The sequence below is a fragment of the Netta rufina genome, assembly GCF_964035555.1.
Source record: "Netta rufina genome assembly, chromosome: 20".
Taxonomy (NCBI): domain Eukaryota; kingdom Metazoa; phylum Chordata; class Aves; order Anseriformes; family Anatidae; genus Netta; species Netta rufina.
In genome coordinates, this window is record NC_140144.1 from 6,007,656 (window position 1) to 6,032,237 (window position 24,582).

At 49.3% G+C, this 24,582-nt stretch overlaps 1 protein-coding gene across 1 annotated transcript in view; it reads left to right on the forward strand.

Moving 5' to 3' along the window:
* COL27A1 (collagen type XXVII alpha 1 chain) overlaps window positions 1-24,582 on the forward strand; it is a gene marked incomplete at its 5' end in the record, with an annotated part of 148,529 nt that overhangs the window by 52,946 nt on the left and 71,001 nt on the right. The window contains 5 exons of the mRNA XM_084298834.1: window positions 9,712-9,765; window positions 13,909-13,953; window positions 16,454-16,507; window positions 16,916-16,960; window positions 23,951-24,004. Coding sequence (XP_084154960.1) covers window positions 9,712-9,765; window positions 13,909-13,953; window positions 16,454-16,507; window positions 16,916-16,960; window positions 23,951-24,004 — 252 coding nt within the window. The remainder of the gene's footprint in view (window positions 1-9,711; window positions 9,766-13,908; window positions 13,954-16,453; window positions 16,508-16,915; window positions 16,961-23,950; window positions 24,005-24,582) is intronic.

Here is a 24,582-nt window from a genome sequence, read left to right on the forward strand (position 1 = left end):
TTCTGCAGAGCTGTGTGGGACACGGTGGATCTGTCGTGGAAACAGCCAGCCCCACCTCCAGCTCCGCTTTCCCCAATGCACTTCCCACCGTGGGCACTGGGGCTCCTGGGCGAGGAGAGGCTGGGGCTGGGGTGGGAGAGAGCCGTGGTTAGAGCACAAAGTGCTGGGGAGAAGGAAATATCTGCCCTCTGCACATCTCCGGGTCTGCTGCCTGTTTTAGAGGTAGGCTGGAGGCCTGCAGCTGAAGGGGCTGGCTGCTGAAACCTTCAGTTTTGCCATTGCGATGGCTGGCAAAAATGTTTTTTGTAGTGTTTTTATGGATTTTTTATGGCATTCTGTTTGGTGTCTGGGGAAAAAAAATTATATATATATATATATATTTATAAAAGCCACATTTCCATGATGGCAGCAGGGCCATGCTGGGGGGAAGGAATGATAGATGCTGCTGTCACCTTCCATCATGGCATGCAAGCGATCTATCAGTCTTAATTCACCTTTAGAACGGAGACATGCTGACACTGAAGTAACACTCAGGAAGAGGAGATACGGCTAGTTACCATTGGAGGTGGGAAAAGCTGAAAGTGGCGTGTTTTTCTTACACTATGGAAGATGGGTAGCTACAGTCAGGTACGTCTGTGCTGTAGATTGTAGTAAACTTCAAATAGAATATGATATTTTCAGAAGTTCTCGTGTCCTGTTAGAGAAAAACTTAAAGGGGGAACTTTGAGGAAACATATCCAAAGAGCTTTGAGCTCTTTTTGGTTCCCCTTTGTTAATGGTGAGTGCTCGTGTCCCTTATTCTTTTTTCACATGTGTAGAGTATCAATAGCACACCAGCAGTGCTGTCTTCTGCCTGATATTAGCTTATAAAGTGGGTTTTTTAGTAGTATTATTTTAAAAGAGATAGGAAGGAACAAAACTTAGTTCCAAGACACACTTAGTAATTCTTGTGTTTGTCTGAAGTCTGTTCACATCTTAGCAAAGACGCCCGAGGTTGCCTTCTGCTCTGAGAGCCCAGTGGTGCTGCTGGTCCTGTGCCTGGCCCTCTTGGAGCCTCGCTGTGCCAGGCACAATTCAAACACCTGGAGAAGGAAGAGCCCTGGCCCAGAAAGGCTCCGTCAGTTTGGGTCCTGGGACAGCAGAGGACCAGCCCAGCCCCAGGGCTGGGAGGTTGAGGTAGCAGTAGGGTGAGCCAGGTCATTAATACATCGAGCAGTCGTTTTGGCTTCCCTAGCAGTGCTGGTCATTACTTTTTTCTCTTTTGCTGCCCCGTACCTCGTGTTGGTGAGCGATACCCAGCTGTTGGGCAGTGTGAGGGGGCGTCCTGTGTGCCTGCAGACCTCCAGCCAGGGGGCAAACGCCTGCCAACAGCTCGGGCACTGCCACCTGGCTCTGCGCAGCCTTTGGTAAGTGCCAGCATTGCTGTTTGGAGGAGATAACGTGATGTGGAGCTGGAAGTACAGGCACAGAGCGAGGCTTTGCACTCGGGATGCATGGCCAGGAGGCTGACAGCTCCGCTGGGGGAGCAGCCGGAGCGTGCCAAGGCCAGGTGGGGAGATGCTGCACTGCCCAGGGGGAGGAAGGGGATGTGGAAACCCATTTTCCCCACAGTGTGTGACTTCAGAGGAGCTGTTTGGCTCTTCCTGGGTTCGTGCAAAGTGGGGATAACACTCAGCTGCCCTTTGGGCTCAGTGACCGAAATGTGGCATGTGAGTGACAAGGATTGCTGCTCCGATGTCAGGGAAGAGGTTCGGTGTGGGGATTTTAAGCATTAGGGAACCCTATAGGGGTGACGCCAGAAGCCTCCCTTCCCTCTGCCTGTCGGCCGCAGCATGGAGGTCACGAGAGCCAGCAGTGATCTGGCAGCCGCTCTGATGTAGGCTCAGTATTTGTTGGGAGCATCAATGCGGTGGCAAGCTGCCGAATCTGGCATCCGTTCTCCAGGAGCTGACCACAGCCGGGGTTCCCCTTGCCAGCTCCCAGCTTGTAATGCGGCGGTGCCTTCTTGCCAAGCTATTTTTCATGTCTGCTGTCTTCTTCCATGTTGACTTATAAAGTTAATGTCTTAACTCATGCCTCCAGTGAATGCCAAGCCTCCAAATACTCTTTTTTCCTCCATCTGATAAGTTGTTAGAAGTGCATGCGATAGCCCTGCACTCCCTACTGCAGTGGGAAGGCTGTTGCATCATCTGAGAGCGTATTGCCTTGGGAGACCAGATAGCAAAAAGCAGGGCAGCCTTGGGGTTGTGGAGGTTTCATTTTACAGCCTCCCCCGACCTCCTGACGTATGGCTACGATAACTTGGTGGGGAACGTAAGCGTGTGCGGCTCTGCCAAGTTACACAGCCGTAGCTGTTGTCCGTGCAAACAATGGGGGGACGAGTTTTGCCATGTGTCTGGAAACGCTGGCATAACCACAAATCACTGAGAAAATAAATTGTGCTCCCTTCTGTAGGGATTGAGACTTTAAACAGCTCCAGTCTTTTCTCTGCTTTGGATGAAGCTGAGGCCCTTCCTTGCATTTTAGAGGGAACCAAGCTAGAGTCTCCTGCACTACACGAGCTGAGATTTGGGAAGCTGTTAACAGCGTTTCCAAGTACCTCTTCCTTTACGAATCACTGCCAAACTCCTTCCCCGGAGTGGTCTCCTCAGAGGTGCAGAAAGGCTGCCCATATGGCAAACGTGGCACCTTGAGAGCTCTCACCTATGGCACCGAGTATTGTGGCTCACATGGGCTCAAGTATAAAAATACTTTAAAGAAATACTGTAATTAAATTGTAATTTTAATTTTAATTGTGCTGTTAGGGGTGTTTGTGCAGGTAAACCACCAAAATGAGCTTCAGGAGGGAGTGCAAGTGGGCTGTAGGAGCTGATGGAAAGGACTCGGGTAGCTCGCTCTGTCTTGTACTGATACCCCAGCACAGCACCAAAAACTTTGTGTCTTCTTTGGAACTGATTGATTTTTTAAAAAATGCTTTTAATCATTCTGTTTGCAAGAAATGTAAAGTGGAGGTCCTGAAAATTGGTAATTAGCAGAACTCCCTCGTTACTGAGAGAGACTTCTAACCTGTGTATTGCGTTTTTCCTGCTAACCATCTAAGTTGATTCTTTGCTATCATCTTTCTTTATTAGCTTAAATTGTTGAAATAATTTAGTTTGAGCAATCGGTGACTTCTTTAATGCTTAATGTGGTTGCTGAGACTGGGCAGCTGTTCTCTTCTGCCTTTTGGGCCGGGCTCACTGCTCTGAAATGCAGGACCAAGCCCAGAGCAAATCTCACGGTCTCTTTTTTGGCCCAAATTGCATTCCACATGTCCAGAGTTTCCCAAATCTCTGTGGTGAGACACTTGTGTGGTTACTGATCACTCTGATACCAGCACATGTTCTGTGCCCGTGATTACAACATCCAAATAATCTGGCAAGCTGGACAATATTGGCATATATTTAATTTTTTAGAGAATAGGCAAAACGAAGCACTGAAAGCATAGGCAAAAGGCTTTGAAAGGTGCCAAGACCCATAACTTCTGCTGAAACCAAGGATGTTTCCAAGAATGTTCTCGGTGATTCGTCAACTGTCATTCAGAAAGCTCGTGAAGAATTAAATCAACATCTCCTAAGCACGAGAGCATCCTTCTTCCTTCGGGGAAATGTTCATTCATAAATCAGACCAAAGTCCAAAATGTTTTTCATCAGAACTAAGAAAAACTAACACAACTGTCCCTGTTGAATCTGAAAGCATTTTGATCTTGACTTTCTTAAATAGGAGGCTGCTTGATTTGGAAATCTTGGCCATGGATAATTACAGGCATTGGCAGATTCAGTGCTCTTCAGCATTAGGTAATAGAGTCTGTGTAATCTGTGCTCTGTTAGAGCCCCTCAGAAGCAGGACCAGATCACATACTTGCATAAAAGGAGCAAAGCTGATGGTTGGGAGGGCAGAGGGGCTGTAGGGTGACTTCAGTGGTGTCTGGCTGAAGGGGCTTCGGGGGAAGCTGGCTCACCGCAGGTGGAACTGGCTGCCCTGGAGGGCCAGGCTCCCGCAGCTGGAGGGGTAGCTACGCTAAAAACTGCCACGAAATCTTTATCCAAAGAGGATGTGGCACGGAGATGTGAAGTGTGACACAGACAGAGATCAAACCTCCCTCTGGGGTGACAAAAGAGCAAGCCCACCAGCCCCACACCCCGCAGAGGGGACACCCCCCTTCTTTGCAGGGATGCGAGCTGTCACGGTCCTGGGTCTAGACTGAGCAGGAGGCAAAGGCTCCTACGTAGCTGCGTGAAGCAGAGCTGGCAAAGAGGCCAGCCAGAGCAGGGGCCTTGCCGGGGGCCCTGCAGGGTGACTCTGGCCTCTCGGGGACCCAGTGCTGGCCCCGAGCCACCCCGCTCACCCTCGCACCCACCTGCGGGGGACTCACGTCTGCGCCCTCCACCAGGAATGCTCTCAGAGGTGTCAGCTGCCAACATAAGCTACATTTGTTTATTTTATTCTCCCTCTTTTTTTTTCTTTTTTCCAGTCAATGCCTTCTCTCACCCTCAGCCTCGTTTCCCCACCAACTTTTTTTTTTTACCTTTTTTTTTTTGGTTTAAATTGTTTGACTTGCACGCTCCATCCCTGGGGAGACTCCTGGGCAGAGATTTACCTGGCCGGAGCCAACTGGCAAATGCAGCCTTTCGCAGACAAGACAGGAGGACTGGTTGGTTCGAGCAGCTTCACCTTCAGCCAACAGGAAAATAAAATCCTATTTTTGGAGAAGGATTCTGTTGGCGCGCAGACCTGCCAGGATTCCTCGCAGCAGCAGCTGCCAGACTTGCCTCCCTTACTCCACCAGGGAAAGTGTTTTAAACTGGATCAGATGGCGCATGCATACAACACACCCACCCACACGCGCACACCTGAAAAGGCCTCAGGGAAGCAAAGGGCTCGGCGTATCAGACCGCTCTCAGTTTCCCCCAGGATGGCTGCTTGCGGGGCACAAGGCGAGAAATGGTGGCAACTGCTCGGAGCAGCCCTTTGGCTGACAGCAAGGAAGGGCAGGCTGCTCTGTTTGCTTTAAGCAGAGGAAGAAAGGAAGGGGAGGTGGAGAGGGATGTAATCCCCGCTGCAGGAGGAGCTGTTTCCAGAGTCTGTCTGGGTCTGGTTGTTCTCAGCAGAAGTCTCCTGGCATGCGAGAGGATGCCCTTTGCAGGGAGCGGGATGAACAAGGATTAAGGAACTATTGGGGGACCTCAAGGTGTAGGTTTAGTCACTGGTCCAGCTTCAGGCCTCTTGGTGTTACCTGGGATAAATCAGCTTGCGTCTCTGTGTCTCGGTTCCCTCTCCAGCACTGGTTCCCTGCCTTCACAGAGCACAGTGAGGACAAAGTCTGCAGCCACGGCTTGGGGTGGGCAGGGGGAGCACAGAAGCCCTGGGTCCTGCTTAGTGCAAGCCATCTGCTTGTATGGTTTTTCTCCAGCTCCTCTTCAAGTTTCACCTCGCTTCTTTCATTGAATTTCTCCTTCAGACGATGTGAAATCCATTCAGCTGAGCTTTACTCATTTATTTTTTTTTTTATTTTTTTTTTTACCTTCTGTATTTCCCAGCTGTGAGATGGAGCCAAAAGTTTTGTCATACCTGCCTCCAGGCACGGCGGAGGAGCGCCCCGCTGGCTCCTGGCCGGCAGGACGTGTGAGGCGAACCTTTTCCTCCCAGCTCTGCCGCCCTTTGCCATCCCTTCCCCGTCCTGGTCCTTCTCCGCGTGTCCCCTCCCTCCCACAGAGCAAGCAGGATGCTCAGCAGGATGTTTTTCACTAGGGTGCTTTCATTTATTATCCCAATTCTTTAGCAGAATTTCCAGGGATCAGGCTTCCCAGAAAAACAGCTGCACCCTGAGAAAACAGTGGACTTTTCCATACCAAAAAAAAAAAACCCTCTGCATTCACTGCATTCACTTTGGGAAGGTCAGGAGACTTGGGAAAATGTGCTGAGCTCTGTGATCCCTTTTACAAGCCTCCTGTAATGGGCACGAAGCGAGCTGAGCTGCCTGCCCCCGTGTTTGGGCTCCTTGGGCTGCTGGAGCAGAGCACAGGAGAGGAGATGCAGTCGGACAAAACAAAGGGGTTGCCATAGTCCTTTTGCAATTCCTACACTGCTTGTTTCAGTTGAATAGCTCTAGTTTTGTTCCTGAGGAACATCTCTGGCCTTCAGGCTGAGGCAAGAGGGGAGAGGATCTGAAAAAACAGCTTTTACAGACGTGCGAGATCCAGGGAGTTAGGATGCTGTGGTCGCTGGAACTGTTCTTGTGGTTTAAACTGCTACTGCTTATCCCATGGAAAAAGAGGGCTTCCTTTTTCGTTAGGGGCTTAACAGATTGATTGCCTCCTGCTGTGAACAGCACTGTGCTACAAGGCCTTTGGAGTCTTTGGAGACATCCTCCTTCGTGCCACAGCCCCCAGCTTTGGTCTTGTTTAACGCACAAGGCTGCTCATACTTGTGTTGCCAAGCTCAAAGTGAGGGGTGCCTGGAGTTCATTGAACTGAAGCTGCTCTTTCCCTTTCTCTCCTCTCCTGGGTTTTATGATGGAGGCCAAAAATTACCAGGGGACCAACCATCCTCCCAGAGACCTGTGGTCTGGGTGATGCGTGTACCAGACAGCAAGTTAAGGTGCTGGCAAGGATGGGGCTCTGCTGCTGCCTGCTGTCCTGGGGCTGGCTGTTGTAGCTGCGATGCCAGCCTGCATCCTTCTGGGTTTTATTCTCTGTTTTCTGCCACTTTGACCTTTTTACAGCCCATCCCAAGGATGGGAGAAGCCCTAGCTCCGTGAGGGAGCCGCAGCGTGCTGCTGTGAATGGGTTTCCATCTCGAATCCCTTGCAGGGTGGTGTTAGCCAAGTAGCCTCAGCCCAGGTACGTACCCAGCTCTCTGCCTCTGAAACAGGAATAATCTGTGTTGTAAAATACTTGGAGCTCTGCTGTTGGAACACCTATATAAAAGCTAGATATTTATTAACTCTATTAGTAAATGCCTCAAATTTCCTGTGTCTTTATCTTTAAGCAGTGAGGTTAGTACTAGAAACCGAGACGTAAAAAGAGATTAGTGGGAAACATTCATTTAAATAGTTTCTTATCTGAGCACTTTTCTGGCAGAAAAGTGCATTGTTTATATCGCTTTGGAAGAGATTTAACCCAAATTTAGAAAATCCTCTTAGTCTGGAGCATGCATTTCCCTAGATGATATGCTGCTGTGGCTGTATTGATTTCATTTTACTATTCCAACTAATAAAACCTTCCCAAACTGGCAAGGCCTTAGCTCAACAGGAGACACCTCAGAAGCCCCAGGGCCAGGTTGCTCAGTGGCATCTGTGGGTCCCTTTGTGCCCGGCTGTGCCCCCTTAGAGAGGGAGGCTGCGGCTGGGGGTGTGCTGAGGGCTGTGCCTGCACTCTGCAGCAGCGTGAGTACAGTATCGGGCTGTGCACACTCATATTTTCCTTGGCAAGTTGTACAACTGTAAACAGCAAAATATTCCAAGGCGATCTTTTTTTTTTTTTTTTTTTTTTTTTTTTGTCTTGCTTGAGCAATGAGTTTTCCCTACAAATCTCTGTTCGGATCTTATTGATTCAGCATGTCGCAGAGTTATTTTTCCTCTATTTTTATTAAAGAAGGTTGTACCCCCTCGCACCCCCCGCCTGCTTGTTATATTTGACGTCTTTGTCTCTAGATGGCAGAAGGCTTTTTCCAGTGGTTGCTTACCACAGCTTCTTGGCTTTGTGCACAGGCTGGAGGGATGCAGTGCCCAGCTGGAAAGGCAGACAACTTTCCCATTCGCCGTGATGCCTGTAAAATATAAGTATTGAGTCCAAACAAGCAAGCGATAGCTTGCATCCATTCATGAGAGTGTACTGTAGGGAACTGGTACAGAGGAGGTGAAATCCTAGCTCAGAAGTCAGTAGCAAAATTACAGTTGTCTCAGCAGATCCCCCGTATTTCACCTCGGGTGTGACCAAGCAGCTTTCTGCCTGGTTGTGTTGGCCACGAGTTGTGAGCCACTGAAGGTGAGTGGAGGTCTGGCTCTGGCGTGGCAGCCTTTTACGTGTAAATACAGTTCTTAGTTTCCATCCTGATGTCCACGGTCAGAACAGCGTGGAGAGGAAAACAGGATCGTAGCCCACGTCTAGGAGGGAGAGCCTGGGGCTAGGCTCTGCCTTTGCTCTGTCCATGGGCAGCTCTTCCAGCAGACAACCTCCCTCTGAGCTCAGACTTGAAGGAGGGGATGCAGTGTCATATTTTATCTGAAGCTGCTGGTGTTTGAGCAGGTCCCTGACAGCTCTCCGCAGCCTGCGCCCCGCCAACCCTTTGCTGAATGGAGTGCAAGCTCAGGGGAAGGCTGGGGCTTAAACTCAACGGCCTCCTCCTTGAAGACAGAAGTGTAGAGACCAGCAGGGTTTGCTAAGCACAGTTATATCCCTGTGCTGAGCTCTGGCTGAGGGACACAGCACAACAGGACAGGGGAGAGCCAGCTGCTGGGTGCATTGGTGGTACATGGGGCACGGGGGACTTAGTGCAGCACGGGGTCTGTCTGAAAGAGAACATTATACCATTGAGTTCTGGCTCGGTACCTCTTTTATAATGGTTTGATACCTTCCAGATTCGTATCGGATAGAATGAGATGATGCAGAAGGCCTTGTGGTGTAGTTAGCATGGTCTTTCACAGCTCTGGGGTGCAGACCATAAGGAGCTTGGAGCCGTTTGTTCCTCTGGCACTCAGCAAGGTCATAAATGCATCGGAGTGAGTACTCCTGGCGTCTTTGGTCAGCTCCATTAAGCATCAGCATGGGCTCCGGCGGGCATTAAGCTATTCAGCTAAAGGGGGAACTGTTAAAATGACCGTGGTAGTCAGTGGGATGAAATGATGCAGATTGACAGCCCATTTTTGAGGACAGTCATTGCAGCAAGGTTTGTGAATTCTTCCAGAACGTAAAGGATTTAGGATTGACTTTTAAGGAGGTATTGCATTTATCGGTAGGGCATTTCTTCCTAAAGAGGACAGGAAGGACTGGGTCATTAAATACGGAGCCTGATCCTCCGAATGTGGGATTAAGGTTTCACTTGTAAACTACACAGTGTAATCCTCAGGGCTGCATACCCTTGTGGGACATACTGAAAGTACTTCGGTGAACCAAAAGGAGAAAAAAGCACTGATTTTCACCTTTCTCTCTCCTTCGCACTCTCACGCTTTCTACATGGTGCTGCTATAGCCTTGCCTGCCATCTGAAGCCTGCCCAGGGCTGAGAGCTGCTGCTCAAAGGCACAGCTGATGGAGGACCGGGCACAGCCTGCAAGGCAAGGCATGAAAAGTTGGGTCCAGCAGCCTCAGCAAGGGGTGCTTTTCACAGCACGGCCAAAGAAAAAGCCTTCCTATCTCCTCGCTGGGTTTTCCTCTCGAGGCTTCCACCACTTAATGTGCAGCTCGTGGCTGAGCCTTGTAAACGAGACTTCTGGTTACCCTTCACTGGCCCCAGGAGAGGGGAGTGAATCAGCTCTTGGCCCCGCAGAGCCTCTCGCTGGGCGCGTGCTGGTGGAGCAGGGGTGGTTTGGACGAGGACAAGCAGGCAGTTTGGCCCAGGCTTCCTGGTGACCTGCTGTCAAGTGCTGCGCTGCGTGCTGGGGACAGTTTTTAAGCTGGCTGTCTTCACACCAGGCTGCATTGATAAGTAATACTGATGTTTTCCTCCTCAGGGTTTTCCTGGTGATTTTGGGGAGCGAGGACCTCCAGGCATCGATGGGAACCCAGTAAGTTGATGGCTTTTCCCCTTGTTTCTTTTCATTGTGGTGGACATATTGTGCTAGTGAGAGCTGAGTGAAGCTTCTCAGCTTGGTGGCAGCTGATAGCATTTTGGTGTTCCTCCTGAAAAACAAATGTACGCCCCTGCCCTGCTCGTGCATGCTGCAAATTCCTGTGTTCAGCTCAACATCCTGCAACTGCTGGGTCATCACGTTGCCATTTGCTTTCTGTCTCCCTCTGTCATCTTCCCTGCACCTTGGTCTTGATAGATGCTTTCTCATCCTGAGGATGTGATTAGAAGAAAAATCAGGTGAGAGAAGGTAGGGATTCTTCTCGTGAGGAGCAAGCAGTGGCCAGAGCATGTGGTCCATGCCACAGGGCCACAGGAATGGCCCTGTTGACTCTGGTGTGCTTGGGATGAAGCAGTATGTGAACAGAGCAGCAAGACAGGGCCCACAGAGAGAGGGATACATCGTCAGAAGGCACCACAGATGGCTACATGACTGCATGAGCCCTCCAAGGTGCAGTCCTGCTACTCAGTTGTGGAGAGATCTGAGACAGTGTGTAGAGAAATAAGCTGCTCCTCTCCTGCTTTTCACCACATCTCATTTTCTGATGAGGGTTAGCTAGCTGGTACTGTATGGTTTGCATCTCACTAGCATGTAGCTGTGAGCTTCTAAAGCGCTCCAAGCTTCGTGCCTTTCCTCAGCAAAAGGGAACCATTGGCACGGGTACAAGTGCCAGGTTGCCTGCTCTGGAGCCTGGGTGTGCTGGGGAACAGCTGCAGAGGTCTGGGCTTCTGCACCCCTGCCTCGTGCCTCCCCCAGCCCCAGCACTGTGGTGAGAGAGGTCTCCAGGCCCCTGAGTTCTCGGCCTCCCTCCGGTCTCCATCTGACCCCTGCTGGCTTTCTAAGAATGGGATGTGTCTCCTGGGAACTGGGTCAGGATGGTCCCGGAGACCATCTGAGCAGCTGGATGCTAATAAGAATTATTTTGCTCTGTTCTTGTAGCACTTCATGCCAAACAGTTGGGCATGTGCTGTGTTTTCCACTGCTCACAAAACATGCCATTGTGGATTGTAAAATTATCAGATGTATTAATTATTTGAAATTATTTCCTGAATGGCTCTGTCAGTTCTTCCTCAATTAGCAGACGAGGCGTCCTGATTCATCTTTGAGATTCATACTGTCTTGGCTGTTCGCACACAACATCGCAGTGTGGCTGTGGTGTTCAATGGAGTGATTTGTGTGAAGCAATCCGCGCCTTCCACGTCTTAAGTTCCCATTCATCACATATGCGGCATAAAAGTTATTTTCACAAGCAGCCCCAGCCAGCAGGCCAAGCTCAGCTATGCTCCAGCCTTTGTGGGAATTGAGCAGAAGAGTTACAATTGCAGTGAACTGAAAGAATTAGATTCCCAAGAAATCCTTCTGCAGTTTTCCCATCCCTCAGTCAACATAAGCCGTGGGTCAGAGTGAAATCAGTAGTCCCAGAGTAGAAATCTTTCTAGATTGTATTGCTGTTTCCAGCCAGCCCACCAGGAAGAGCAGGAGTCCTGGAGGTCAGGAAGGCTCCTTTTCTACAAATAATTTGTTTTGTTTTCATTTAAATTCGCTAGTTGACTAAGCCCCATTCAGAAGATGTGCTCGATGTTAGCCGAACGCCAGTTCCCAGAGCATCGGGGAGCAGCAAATGTCCTTTCCGTTAATTCATCCAGAAAGATCGCTCTTCTTTCATCTTATCAACGGCTTTTAAATATTAATGCGCCTTGGAGATCGTAGAATGAAAACAGACTGTTTCGGCGGACTTGAAGGGAGGTTCACAGGGTCACAAGTGGAGTCACAGACACAGAAAAATGCCAGAAAGTCTGTTTGCGGAACAGACAGCTATGCCGGGCTTGCTAGGTGGAGCATGCAGCTAAATCACGGGCAGGCTGCCACGGGTCCTGAGCTGCCCCATCCTCCGTTTGATCCCCGAGCACTTAGGCCGCTGCCGTCGCACGGGGACGGCCGAAGCCGCCAGCCTCTGATCTTTCCGTTCCTCCCAGCCAGAGCCAAGGCTCCCGCGACCGCAGGGGTGTTCTTCCCTCCTAGCAGCTCGCTGAGAACTGTCGAGCCATTGCATTCCAGATTCCCATTCCCGGAGCGCTTTAGCCACTCTAATTAGTGTCTTAATCACAGGAACTGGACATGGGAAAGGACTGTTGATTCATCTCCTTGTCTCGTGTCCCAGTGCCAGATTCATGCACTGCAAAGGAGGATGGAGCCCCGTTTCCCTCGCAGGTCAGGGACCAGCCTGTCGCTGCTGATGGCCAGGAAGGGAGCACCTGGAAATCCTTCCTTCCCAGCACAGGGAATGGCTCAAACAACAATTTGTCTGGCCTGCCTCTCCCAGAGGAGTCCACCCCCTCCTCTTCCAAGAGGAAATCCTTTTGCATTAGACTGAGGCTGTGTGTTTCCACATTTACCCTTTCTCTTAAGGAATACCCTGGTGACATAATTCAGAAATCTAGGCAGTCCCACGCGGTGGGACCCAGAGCTGAGCATCCAGCTGATCTTCCCAACCACCCTTGGAGCCTGCAGAGCTCCTGGGGAGATCCAGGCCACCGTACAGCTCCTCTGCCGAGCATCCCCAGGGATGTTCCCTCTCCTCGCCGACCCTAGCAGTGCCAGGCCTCGCCTGGATGCTCGAAGCCGACCTTGTTGCAGTAGCTCTGAGGACACAGAAATCCCACCCATGAGGAACAATTGCTCCACAGATGTCCCAAGTATGCAGGAAAGGAACCGGCCATAAAAAAGCAATTTTAGGCTGGTTGAGATTATGAAACGCTTTTTGTGTGCGCTTGCCCAATAGTCCTTTACTCCACTTCCCATAAAATAAACACACGTAACCCTTTGCCCAGGAAGGCCGAGCACGTTTAGTCACGTTGCGTCCCCTTCTCCTTCATTCTTTCACTGGGCAAATCTTGCCATAAAAGGGGAGCTTTATTGCACCGAAGGGGACTCCACCAGATGTGCGCCATAAAGCGAGCTGGTCTGTCAAAGAAAGTAGCCAGTGTGATCCAGAGCAGGGGTAGGGTTGCCTGAGCCAAGGGGAAGTTTAGCAGTTCCAGTGCACTTGTTTGGGGAGGCCCTGCTGGAGCTGGAGGTGTGTGAGGGCAGCTCCTTGCTCCGACAAGCAGCCCGCTGTCTGTGCGGCCAGGCAGCAGGATATTGGCCAAGAGAGAGGCACAGGGACGGGCTGAGCTTCACAGAGGGGTTGGTGAAGTGCTTGGGGAGCTGGATGGGTGATTTGTGGGGGTCTAACAGCTTCTCTGCTGCCCTGCGCCAGGAAATGCTCCCAGGCACCTGCTGGCACCCCTGGCACCCGCCTGTCTTTGGGATGCTGGCACAGAGGGAGTTTGTGGTGAAGCTGCGAATTCAAAGCAGACCTGGAGAGCAGCCTGCACCTTGAAATGGGGAGCTCTGAGCCACTTGGAAAGCCTCTAAGGGGAGGCCAGATGGATGAGGCAGCACACAGAGGAGGCTGCAGGTTCCCCATGTTACACCACCTCTCCTGGGTGCTCTCAGGCGAGGAGCAGCCTCGGAGTACCCCATGTACCAACCACACTGCCAGGGCCCATCCGCCAGCACCAGAACCCAGCACACCCTCTCCTCAAATTGCCCAGTTTAATTTTCATCTGCATTCTCCTTTTTTCATGAGTTTTACTGTTTCTTACCAGTACTGAACCCTCACCTTTCCCCGTGCAGAGCAGCACCTTGCTTCTCCATCCCACCCTAGCTTTGCAGTCCCTGTGCCCCCTCTCTGCCCGAGCCTTCCCATCCCTCGAGGCAGCTCCTGCTCTCCTGCCTGCCCCATGCACATAAAACGCTGCTTTTATCCAGCCTGCTGCTGGGAGGGGACATCAGCCTGCAAATAGCTGCAGAGCAACAAGCAGCCCTGTGTCTGCAGAGGCTGAGCACCCACGAGAGCAGGATCAGTGGAGTAGAGTCTCTCCATCACTTTGGCCAGGGAAAGAGGTTGAGGAGGGGGGAGGAAGGGGGAGGGATGGTGTTTTCCCTGCCCTCAAGCCCTTGAAACACTGAGCTGCCTTTCAGCCTCTGTTTGTCTACAAAGAGCCCATAACCATGTCGGTCTGTCTTTCCTTTTAGGGAGAATTGGGAGCCCCAGGTCCTCCTGGAGTCCTTGGACTCATTGTAAGTATAAAAACAAATGGAGATCTGGCTTCTCGTGGCTTTAACCCTTTTGGTGTGCATAACTACACACAGATTTTCTCCTTCCTGTGCCGGGCAGTGAAAGGGATAACTGTGCATGGGGGAGGCGTGACGGCTGGGGAGAGAGGAGTGGGCTGGTGGACCAGGAGGTGGAAGAGAGCAAACCCTTTCTAAGCAAAAGGGAACAGAGTAAATATTTACTGTTAGAGCACTTACTGCTAGATAACTCGCCCTTTTGATAACATTTACCAGGGTATTTCTTCTAAGATGCAATATTCATTCCATGCTAGAATCTGTCGTCTTATAAAAAGCGAGTCCCTGGGAGCAGTAACCCAAGGATGCACAGTTCTTGCTCACTGGAGAGACCACGTGCAGGAACTGTCTGTCCTTTGGGTATAGAGAAATTTTGCGCATGCTCCCACTGTCCCACCACTAATCCAGGTAATTGCATACTTAGCCAAATTCCACCCTTCGTTACACCCCTCCCCAGCAGGAGATAAATGGCTGTAAGGAAGGGTGGCAGCTCATCCCCTGGCAGCTGTGGCGGGGGTTAGTGAATGTCCAGCTGAACGTATTCTGGTTTATTTTTAGGGCTCAGTACTTGTTTCAAGGTATTTCCTTGCACAAGAAGTGGTAGGCTCTGTTAGCAACTATAGCTTTCTTTCAAAATAGTTCCTCCTCAGCTATGATAATCCGTGAAAATTTAATTTGCATTGAATGGTTAGAAACAGTCTTCTTTTGCCGTCCCATAACTTAATTACAGGAGCGTGTAAGTCAGCCCAGATTAAGGCCTTGGCTGCACTGGGCATTGCACAAACACAGAGCACCAAACCTGGAGATTTTATACTCCTTGGAGGAAAAGCAGAGAATATGGTGGTATAAGTGTATCTTGAATTTGGGGGATTGGGGCAAAGGTAGATGGTTTCTGTTGTGGGCTTCTTCCTGGCTTTACTTCTGAGGCAGAAAGTCAATCCTTGGCAGCACTGTTTTTTCGGGAGTCGCGTGCCGCAGCAGTGACACTCGGCTGCTGGCACTGCTCCAGGCAGATTAAAACCTCAGCCCGAGATTCAGCTCAAACTGAGCAGGATCCTGTGTCCCGGGAGAACAAGCAGCTCCCGAATTTGGGCTGCCGAAGCGACCCTGGCAGGACTGATCTAAGGGTGATTCCTTCTATTTCCCCAGGGAGAAGGGGGCACTTCCAGCCTGCCTTCTCCTCCCTGCAGGGCAGCAATCAGCCACCCCCTGCCCTGGTCTGGCTGCAGGGCACACGGAGGCATTGGGGTTTGCTCCTGGCTGGCCCATGTCCGATCCCGATCCCTTCCTTCCTCCCCTCTACAGCCCCCCGGGGACCGCCTGTTCCCTCCGCGTGCCCTGCAGGTGTTTGGGCTCATTTAAAAGGGTTTGGAGAGCAGAATTAGAGGTAACTAAAGCCTCTTGCTCTCCTAATTAGCTGTGCGGGCAAAGCTTTGAGTAAACGCCTTTCTACAAGAAGCCTTTATGCTGGGAGGCATGAAAAGGGCATCTGTTAGAGGCCGTGGCCCAGCGCTCCCGGCGTGGCTGCGGGCCCTGACTGCGGGCCAGGGCCGCGCTCCCTCGGCAGGGCCGGCCCTGTTTATTGACACGCTGCCCGTATCACTGGCTCCCTTCATGGGCTGAGAGCAATCAAAGCCTGCTTCAATGTCGGCCACTGAAGGCTTCCTTTTATACGTGCGTGTGCAGGTACACACCGCCACCATGAACTCCACTGTCCCGGGCGGCAGCTTCTAGCACAAGGCCCGATACGTGATGCCAGGCTGTCTTCTCCCTGCAGCCGAGTGTCCATGTTGCTGAGGCACCTCTGTCCTTTCCCTCCTGTTTCTCCCCTTTCCTCCCCAAATCAGGCTAGATATCAGTCTGAGCAGCAACCCAAATTTCTTGACCACTTTCTTTTCTTCTGCTGTTTGGGTCTGTGTCCTTTTTGACACTCCCTGAATCTCCCTCCGGAGAACTCAGGAATACTGTGGTGGCTTCTTTCTGAGACCACGAGTAACTTCACCAAGAGTAAATACACTCCAGGACTGTTGTAAACCAGCTCAATATTTTAATTTTTCAAATGGTGGAAAAAGGAAAAGAATCTATTCATAAAATGTATGAATTTAGGAAGAACAGACAGAACCAAAATCTCAGATCCTACAACAGTTGCAGACTTCAAGGTGTTTTCTTAATTAATTTATTATTATTTTGCCACTAATTTACCACTCTGACTTCCTTAACTAATAGAAGCTAAATGTGAGACGAACATCCCATGCATTTTTACTTAGAAGCTGTCCACATATAAAAAGTCTCTTGACTGGTCCCAGGATGCTGCTTCTGCTGGTCAGTGGTGTGGCTCCTGTAAATTGAGGGATACTGGGGGACTGGATGAGAGAAGAACGTGCCACCACATACAGATGTCTGTTGGCTTTGCACCTAATGACTTCCATAATTTTCTTTCTCTTACTAGGGTGACATGGGCTCTGTTGGACCTATAGGCTATCCAGGACCAAAAGGCTTAAAGGTGAGAGAATACCTGAGTTACGTGAGCTCTCGTCCCTCCATGGCAGGACTGAAGATCATTCTGTTCCTCCCTCGGGTGACCATCCAGAGGGAAAGGATGGTCCCCAGTGTTGCTTGTCCGTTCACCCAGGCACAGGACTGCTCAACACAACATCCTGCTGGTGGTCTGCAGTAGGTGCAAGTTACTGGAGAATGCCTGGGGCATTTTCCCTGCATGCCTCCAGCCCAAGAAGGGTGTTTGAAGGTTTGGTGGAGCGTGCTTTGGGAGCAGCCTGGTATTTGGCCTTGGGGCTGTGCCAGGCCAGTGCTGTGTGTCTGAGCCACCAGCCCCCCCAGGGACATCGATGTCAGAGACCTGAGCAAGTCTTTGTGGTGGCTCAGTCTCAGCTTGAACTTTCTTTTGTTTCAGGGGCTGATGGGAAACCCTGGAGAACATGGACTGAAAGGTGATAAGGTGATCTGAATACTCCCTTATTGCACTGTGTTTTAATTTTGCATGGGAAACCCCCTTTCTAGCTTCTCTTTCTTATTAAGCACCATGGTACTGATTCCACTCTGGCTGGTTCTTTGCTCCCTCCCTTCCATCCTACCCCTTTCTTGAAAACAAAGTTTTGTTTTTTCTTTCTTTTATGGTATCTGCCACATCCCCTTTTCCATGGGGCTCTAGTGTAGATCAGTTATGCTCAGCTCCTCTCTGGAGCTTCTGTCTCCCACTGATGATGATGGTAACCGTTAAGATTATCTGGTGTTTTGCTGGGCTTTTATGTTTTTATATTGGTTACACGATGGGATGGGGATGAGGTTGAAGACCTAACACTGAAAGTGGGTTTGCATAAATGTGTTTGGAGGAAACGTGATATAACAAAGCAGCACAGCTCGCTGGAACAGACAAACAACTGGATCCCCAGGAAAACATGTTGTGTGTTAGGCACCTCTGCTCCTGTTTGAGAGGCTCACCTCAGCTCAGCTTCCTGCCGAGAGGAAATTGCCTTATGCCGAAATGATATAAATCACTTTGGAAAAAGAGAAAAGGAGAGGGGCATTGATGGCAATGATTTAGTGCTGCTGGCACAGAAACACGCAGCTTGAGCTAAATCAGCATGAATCTGCCTGTGTAAATGTCTCATTGTCATGAGAACCATCCTCCTACAGATACTCAGCTGCAGGATTTATTTAGTCTGAAAGAGTGGGAGGTGCAGTCATTTATTGTTGGCTCTGATTGCTCAGGAGGGCAATGCAAAATGACCATTAATTGTATTCTTCTCCTTCTGTGTGATGTTTTATTCTCTTATTAGATGTTTGCTTTTAGAGAATGATTTAGTAGCCCAAAACAGCACATGGAGGAAGTAGTGTCAAGCCAATTATTTCCACTCTTATTACGTTATAGCAGTTCTTTGCCAGGGCTCCTGTCTGCAGTTTCCATTTCTCCCCTGTACTGCCTTTTCGCTTTTGTAGAGAGGAAGGACAGGGCAACAGAAGGGCTTTTTCTCTAGGACAAGTTTAAGACATCGGAGATGGTTTCTTGACTCAAAACCAATTCCCAGAGGCCACAGACTCTTCTGACTGCTCCTCGGAAGAAACCTATTAAGAACTGGCCAGCATTTAAATCAGTGTTTAACAAAACTAAACTTCATGGACATTCCAGTATCCACTGCTTTACACAGACTGCTGTATTTATCCCCAGTATTTCTCCAGTTGCTGCTATCACAGTAAATGACCAGTTTTCAGCTCTCCCTGGAGCTATCTTCACAACAGTCCCAAGAGCAGAATTACCCACCATCTCCCAACAGCCCTGTGCTCAGTCTTACAGCTCCTCTCCTGGGGTGCTGGGAAACTTTCCTTTTCCTTCCAAGCTACCTCTCTCACTGCATTTTCCTTGGACAGGACAGACTCCCTTCCTGGCTTTCGTTACAGCCCTTTGCTGATCCAGGACTGACAAACCATCTCTCCTGCTCAGGCTTCCTCTGTCCCTAAGGAGTTGACCTTAGTTTGAATATCCTGGGGCGCTATCAAACGCTCAGATCAGACTAACAATGATACCAGAGCTAAGAGAGAGCTTCCAAACAGCTTGTGTGTATCCTCTCCAGCAGTCTGAAGGCCAAAGGGATGGAAAACACAAGGCAAAGGGGAACCAGATTTACTTAGGCATCGATGGCCACAGTTCTCATCTGCTCTGGTGAATGCATGCAGCTCTAACATTGCAGGTTTTAGCCAAAGCAACCAAGTTTGCTGTACCTGCTTGCATGAGTTCCTCAGTTCTCCTTATGTTTGGGGGAGGATTTAGCCAGAAACAGCTTAGCGGGGTTTGTTCAGTTACTTGGTTCTTGGCCGAGTTTATAATGCATCCCTTCTCCAACTGATCAAAAGGCTGTTGTGTTCATTTACTCCAATAATTCTTCAGTGAATTGCGCCTCAAGACATTTTATTTTCTCTCACTCCAATTTGGGCTTCATGAACAAAAACACTCATCCCCTCTTACAGCTTGTTTACATTTGTGTTTTAATTGTTTATGCTCTGGTACCACTGAGAAATGTAAATGATAGCTGGTCTTGCTGCATTTCCTCAGTTAATAGCAAGGGAAAATCGCTGCCTTCAAATAGCTCATGGTCTAAATGTACACGTGGTTGGAGGATGGGATGTTTATGCTCTTCATGAGGGCTTCTGAGTCACAGAAGTGATCGAGGAGGAAGATACTAGAGGTGGGAAGTGTACCCTGGCCTCTTGGACTCTGTTCTTTCTGGTATCATCTTTCCTCTTGTTGCCTGCCTCATTTCAACAAAGATGTTTTCCATCTCAAACTTTATTTAGAAGCTGCGTGATAAATCTTTCTTTATTCCCCCACTTTGTTTTGGCCTTATGCGTTTCAGCTGAAGGTGGTCTTAGAAATGTCTGGCCTAAGGAAATCCCTGGTGTCGGAAAGTAGAGGCAGGATTTCTGTGTTTGCATAGTGCCCAGCCCTCGGGCTGCAGAAGGACCCTGCATAGAGCTGATTTATGTTGGAGGCTCCATTCTGTCATCTCCAGCAGTCGTGTCACTGATAATTTCTGCTGCTACTGCTATTTTGGGGCTGGAACATCTTAACTGATTTCGCTGATTGCTTACTATTCGTTTTCTGTCCATTAGATTTTGACTTCATTAAAATCATCCATCATCATCTTCAGACAAAACTATCTTACTGCTATGACCAGAAACATAAGCAACCTGCCTGAGTCATGCACTTATTCTCTGTGCCTGTCAGTCTGAAAGTCTGCCTCCTGCCATTCTTGAAACATTTCCAGAGCATGATTGTGTGGAAATCTGCCTCTGCAGAGATCCTCATTTAAAGCTCACTCACCTCCCAAGTAACAGTTCCCTTCTCTGCTGGGTGTTGGGGATGCAATTACCAGGTGAACTTAGCTAACTAATCAGAGAAAACAGTCCAGCCACTGCAGGCTGGTGTTTGCTGGCTGGAGCACACCCATCCTGCTGTGATACTCAATGAGTACGTGAGGTCCTTGAGCTCCCTTCAAAGAGCGGATTGGTTCAGACTTCCAAGCTGATGCTTTTTGCCTGCAGTGCCTTCACAGGGAATGCTGCAGAAGGACGGGCAGGCACCATACCTTGAGGTTGCACGGCCCATAGAGAAAGTTGTGTTAGAGTCTGGGAGTCCTGGTTACATCCCTGCTCATGAACAGGGCTCAGGAAACAGTTCAAGATGTATCATTTCCCATAGGAGCTGAGCTGCCGTCTTCAACTGTCCAAGCGTCTTTCCTGAGACTTTAAGTGGGCACCCCAAATTGCTAGTTCATCTCTGAAAGAACCGAGCCATGTGCCAAGTGTGCTGAATGTGCAAGGTGAATGCATCCAGGTCCTAGCAAGCACAAATGATGCTCAGGCAGTCGACAGGAGCTGTCAACCTCACCGAACATCTCCATTCCAGCAGCGCGTCAGCACCTTACCCAGAGAGTCCCAGCCTACTGAAGGCTGCATCTTGTATGAGGATGTTAGTTGGATTCTCTTGAAAGCAGTTTCTAATAAACCCGTTTAGAAATGGAAGCTTTCTCCAAAGACACACAAGGGATTAGTGCAGAAGTTTCCCATTATCCAGCCAGAGGGGAGAGGGGTGAATGTTCTGCTCCGCCATGGCTTTCAGAAAGCTGGTAAATCTAGTTAAACTTCACATTTAAAAAGGGAAAGAAAAAAAAAAAAAAAGGCCCTAGATATTTGGCAGCATCTGAAGTGCTAGATCAGCAAGGGCAGAGAGCAGCAAACCTCTCTGCCCCGTGCTGACAGTAATCAGTAACCATTCATAATTAGCAGCTCCTAGCAGATGAGAGCAGCCCCGAGGGTCGTTCCTCGCACCTTCCATCTGCCACCACCTGTGGATTAGCCCAGCTCTGAGGAGCAGCGGGGCTTTTGAGAGCATCCCACATCCTCCTTGGCAAAGGACGGGTCTTTCTCCCGTCACATTTTTACAGATCTTGGCCTCTTCTGTACCTCCCTGCAGAGCTGCCCGTGCTGTGCCACACGCTGCTCCCTGGGGACCCTGAAGTGTCCTGGGGTACCTGGAGCACAGCCCAGCCCCGTGCCTGGCCGGCCCCATCAGCTGCAGCCCACTGAGCTTTCTGTGGATGCGCTGATGAAGATTTAATTAGATGCCTGCGATCTCCTGTGCAGCCCATCTGTCTCAGTCTCAGTCCAAGTGTGTGGCCTCATGCAGATTTGTCCCCTTTGCACAGGAGCAGCTGGACCAGAAGCAGTTGAAGCCCAAACATGGTGCAGAGTGGCTGGGTGCCGTGTGCCTGAGGCTGCTGCCTCTGCCCCCTTGGGAAAAGGTCCTCACTGCGATGCTGAATCTTTCAGGAATGCTGCTGCTGTTGTCCTTTGCCACGACAGGGGTTTTCATTGTATTTTGGGTGTTGTTTCCTACGTTGCCTTCAGTATTCTGTATTCTGCAAGGGGCAGCAGCTTTATGTGCAGAGCCCTTCTGCATCCTTCTCATAAAAGGTAGCCCAGAAGTTAATGGTGGCTTTTGCAGCTTCGGATTTCCCACAAAATGGGCCTGTCTTCTGTTTCCATTTCCATGTTTTCCTGGAGGCAAGGAGAAGAGGCAGACGGGGCTGTGTCTGCTCTTACAGGGAGAAGTGGAATTACTGCATAACCCTGAAACAGAGAGGTCTTGAGAAGCCACGTGGTGTGATGAGCACAGGGGGAAGGTGGAGGAAGCGGAGGAAATCCTAGCTCCTTGTTCCTATGAAGGAGTTTTATGAATGAGGACATCTGTAACTAGTGAAGGACATGGCTCGGTAAAACACCTCAAGTAGTTTTGCAGTGTTAGCTCCCCATATATTGCCAAGCAGAAAACCCTGGAAGAAGAGATGTGGGATCAAGAGCAAAATGAGGTTTTAGCCCAGACACCTCCTCTGCGTGCTGCAGGCAGCAAACCTGCGTCACGCCTGCTGATCGGCCGCTTCCTTCACAGCCCCCTCTGTGCAGCGTTGCATGAAGAGGGGCCTCAGGGTGAAGCTGCGTTTCTTTTTATAGGTGAAACATGAAGCACAGGCAATATCCCATGGGCAGATCCCATTTGCAATTCCAGATCGTGCATTCCTCCCCCTCCCCATGAACAGAGTGCTTGCAGCCCCTTCTTGTCATCTCAGCATCATTTTTTTTTTTTTGTTAATAAATACTCTGACCTCTCCTCTTTACTTTGTTCCTCGAGTTAAGCACACACAGCCTGAGTCAGTGTCAGATTTATGTCCAAGGCAGCTAAAAGTGGGTGCCCTGAACCTCAGTTTTGCTTTGGGGTATTAATGGCCACTGCCAATGCATCATTCGTGCCCTGCTGTTTTGCTGTGCAGGAAAATGAGCTGGGCCATACAGTAGTTTTTTGCCACCCCTATTGTATCTAATGCTTGTGGTTCATCCGAACCAAAGCTGTGTAAATAGCTGATTTTTTCCATTTACTTGCTTTGCCAAAATAAAAGGGGGAGATGGAAAGTAGTTTAGATGAAGCAAACTGTTTGGTTTGACTCAAATTAAAATACTTCAGGCTAAAAAAAAAAGAGTAAATGCATTTAACTTTTTTTAAGAATGGCATTTCAATTTTGATATATAAAAGACTTGTTTTGAAGATGATTCAGTCAAATGTTCTGAGAACATTTACCAAAACATTTAAGCAAATTTAGCATGAATCCATGAAATGTTTCCATCATTGAATCTTCATGCTTCTTAATTAACTTTCTTCTGGAAAAGTTGTGTCCAAAAAGTCTTTCCCAACTCAAGTCTTACCCGTTCACAATTTCATTATCCCATGCAAGTTGCCACAGTACTTATAATTACTTCAACCCTTCGATAACAAGTGGGTGGCTTTTGCCTGAGTAGAAGTAGACTTACTCTTTCATCTCTCCGTGGGCTTTGGCTCTGAAGCAGAAGTCCATGTGTCTTCCACGTGGAGTATGTTTAAACATAGATCCTTTTACTCTTCTGTGTCTTGTTCCCTTACTGGGAAGAACATTTTGGATGCGTGTGCCATGTATGGGACACAGCTCCTCAAGCAGTTACTTCTGGTGGGTCTTATCAGTGTACCCAGTTTTTGATAGTCACTCTTCCTTTGATTTCCTATGTATTGAATTTTTATTTATATATGAATTTTCTCTGCACCCTCCTTGAATCAGCTTTTATTTATGTAAATCACTGTACAAATGAGGTTGGGAGGGACCTCAGGATGTTACCTGGTCCAACAGCAGGGCTAAGAGGTAATATAAGATAGCCACTGTTTCTAAGAAATCCTTCCTTTAGGGATAATGACTTCTACACAGGGAGTCGGAATGCGTTAGGAAGTCCTGAAGAGGGGAAAGACAGCTCAGGTAGAAAATATTGTCACTGATGCTGTGCTCAAAGTTGGGATCCCCATCCCAGCAAACAGCAGCCTACCCCTGCCAGGGAATCTCACCCAAAATGCTGCCAGTGGGATGGTTGTAAAGCGTTATGAGAAGTTACTCTTGTTTTCTTTTGGGAGAGAACTGATCTCTGGTGCCTGAAGCAGGGACCCTGAGTATTGTTTTCTGTGCTGTAGAGCCTTATGAGAGAAAAGGTCCATTCATCAGGCGCTAAGCTAACTCTTCTGTTCAGCTGAATTTTAACACTTTGCCACCTTCACGGTTGCTGTTAGCCAGAGGAACATAGCTTCTCTTCTTGCAGCCTCCATGGAAACACAATGCTTGCACTTTCATATTTTTCTTTCCCTGCAGTTTCATTTTTCAGTTCGGAATCAATGTTGGGAAATGCACACAGTGTTCAGGATCATTGTTACAGTTAATGCTATCTACAGTTTGTCACCAGTTCAGCTTTGAATGGAGCTGGTGATGAGCCTTTGGCTGTACATTGCACCGTCTAGCATCTACCTGGGCATTTGGGCTATTGCTGCTGCCTATTTTAACTCTCTTTGGTGGTGTGTATCCAGGGTGATCAGGGAGGAGCAGGTGTGCCAGGAGATGTTGGCTTCCAAGGAGACAAGGTAATTGTTCCCCTTTTCTTCATCATTTTTTCCCCTTTTATGGGTAATTTGTGTGGCCACCAGCCTCTCTATGCATCTTCAAGCCATGAGGAGCTGGGGCTAACTGCAGCCTGTTGCCAGGTCCTTTTCTTTAGATAGTTCCCCTTTGGAGTACTCTGCTAAAATTTATGTCATTAGATGGATTTTGTTGTTACTTATAATAAAAAATGTTCTGCTAGTGGCTTTCCATATAAAGGGCCATATTCTCATGCAGAAACTGGAAATGATGGGACAGGGTTGGACTGGTGTGCCTGTGTGTGGTCCAGCGGCTGCCGACTCAGAGAATTTGAGTACTCGGTGCAGCAACTTAAACCCTGACCCAGTGAAGCACTTAACGCTGTGTGGAACTGCTGAGCAAATGACTGCTCCCCCAGGACTACAACGTGATGCTGACTTCAGCTGAGTAAGGCTGTACTTAGCACCGCACTGGGGCCTACATGGCCCCGAGCCACAGCCAACTGCAGCAGCTCATGTGCTCCTCAGGGCTAAAGTCATCTCCAGCTTTAGCAGAGACATCTCACTGATACCAGGGCAATCAT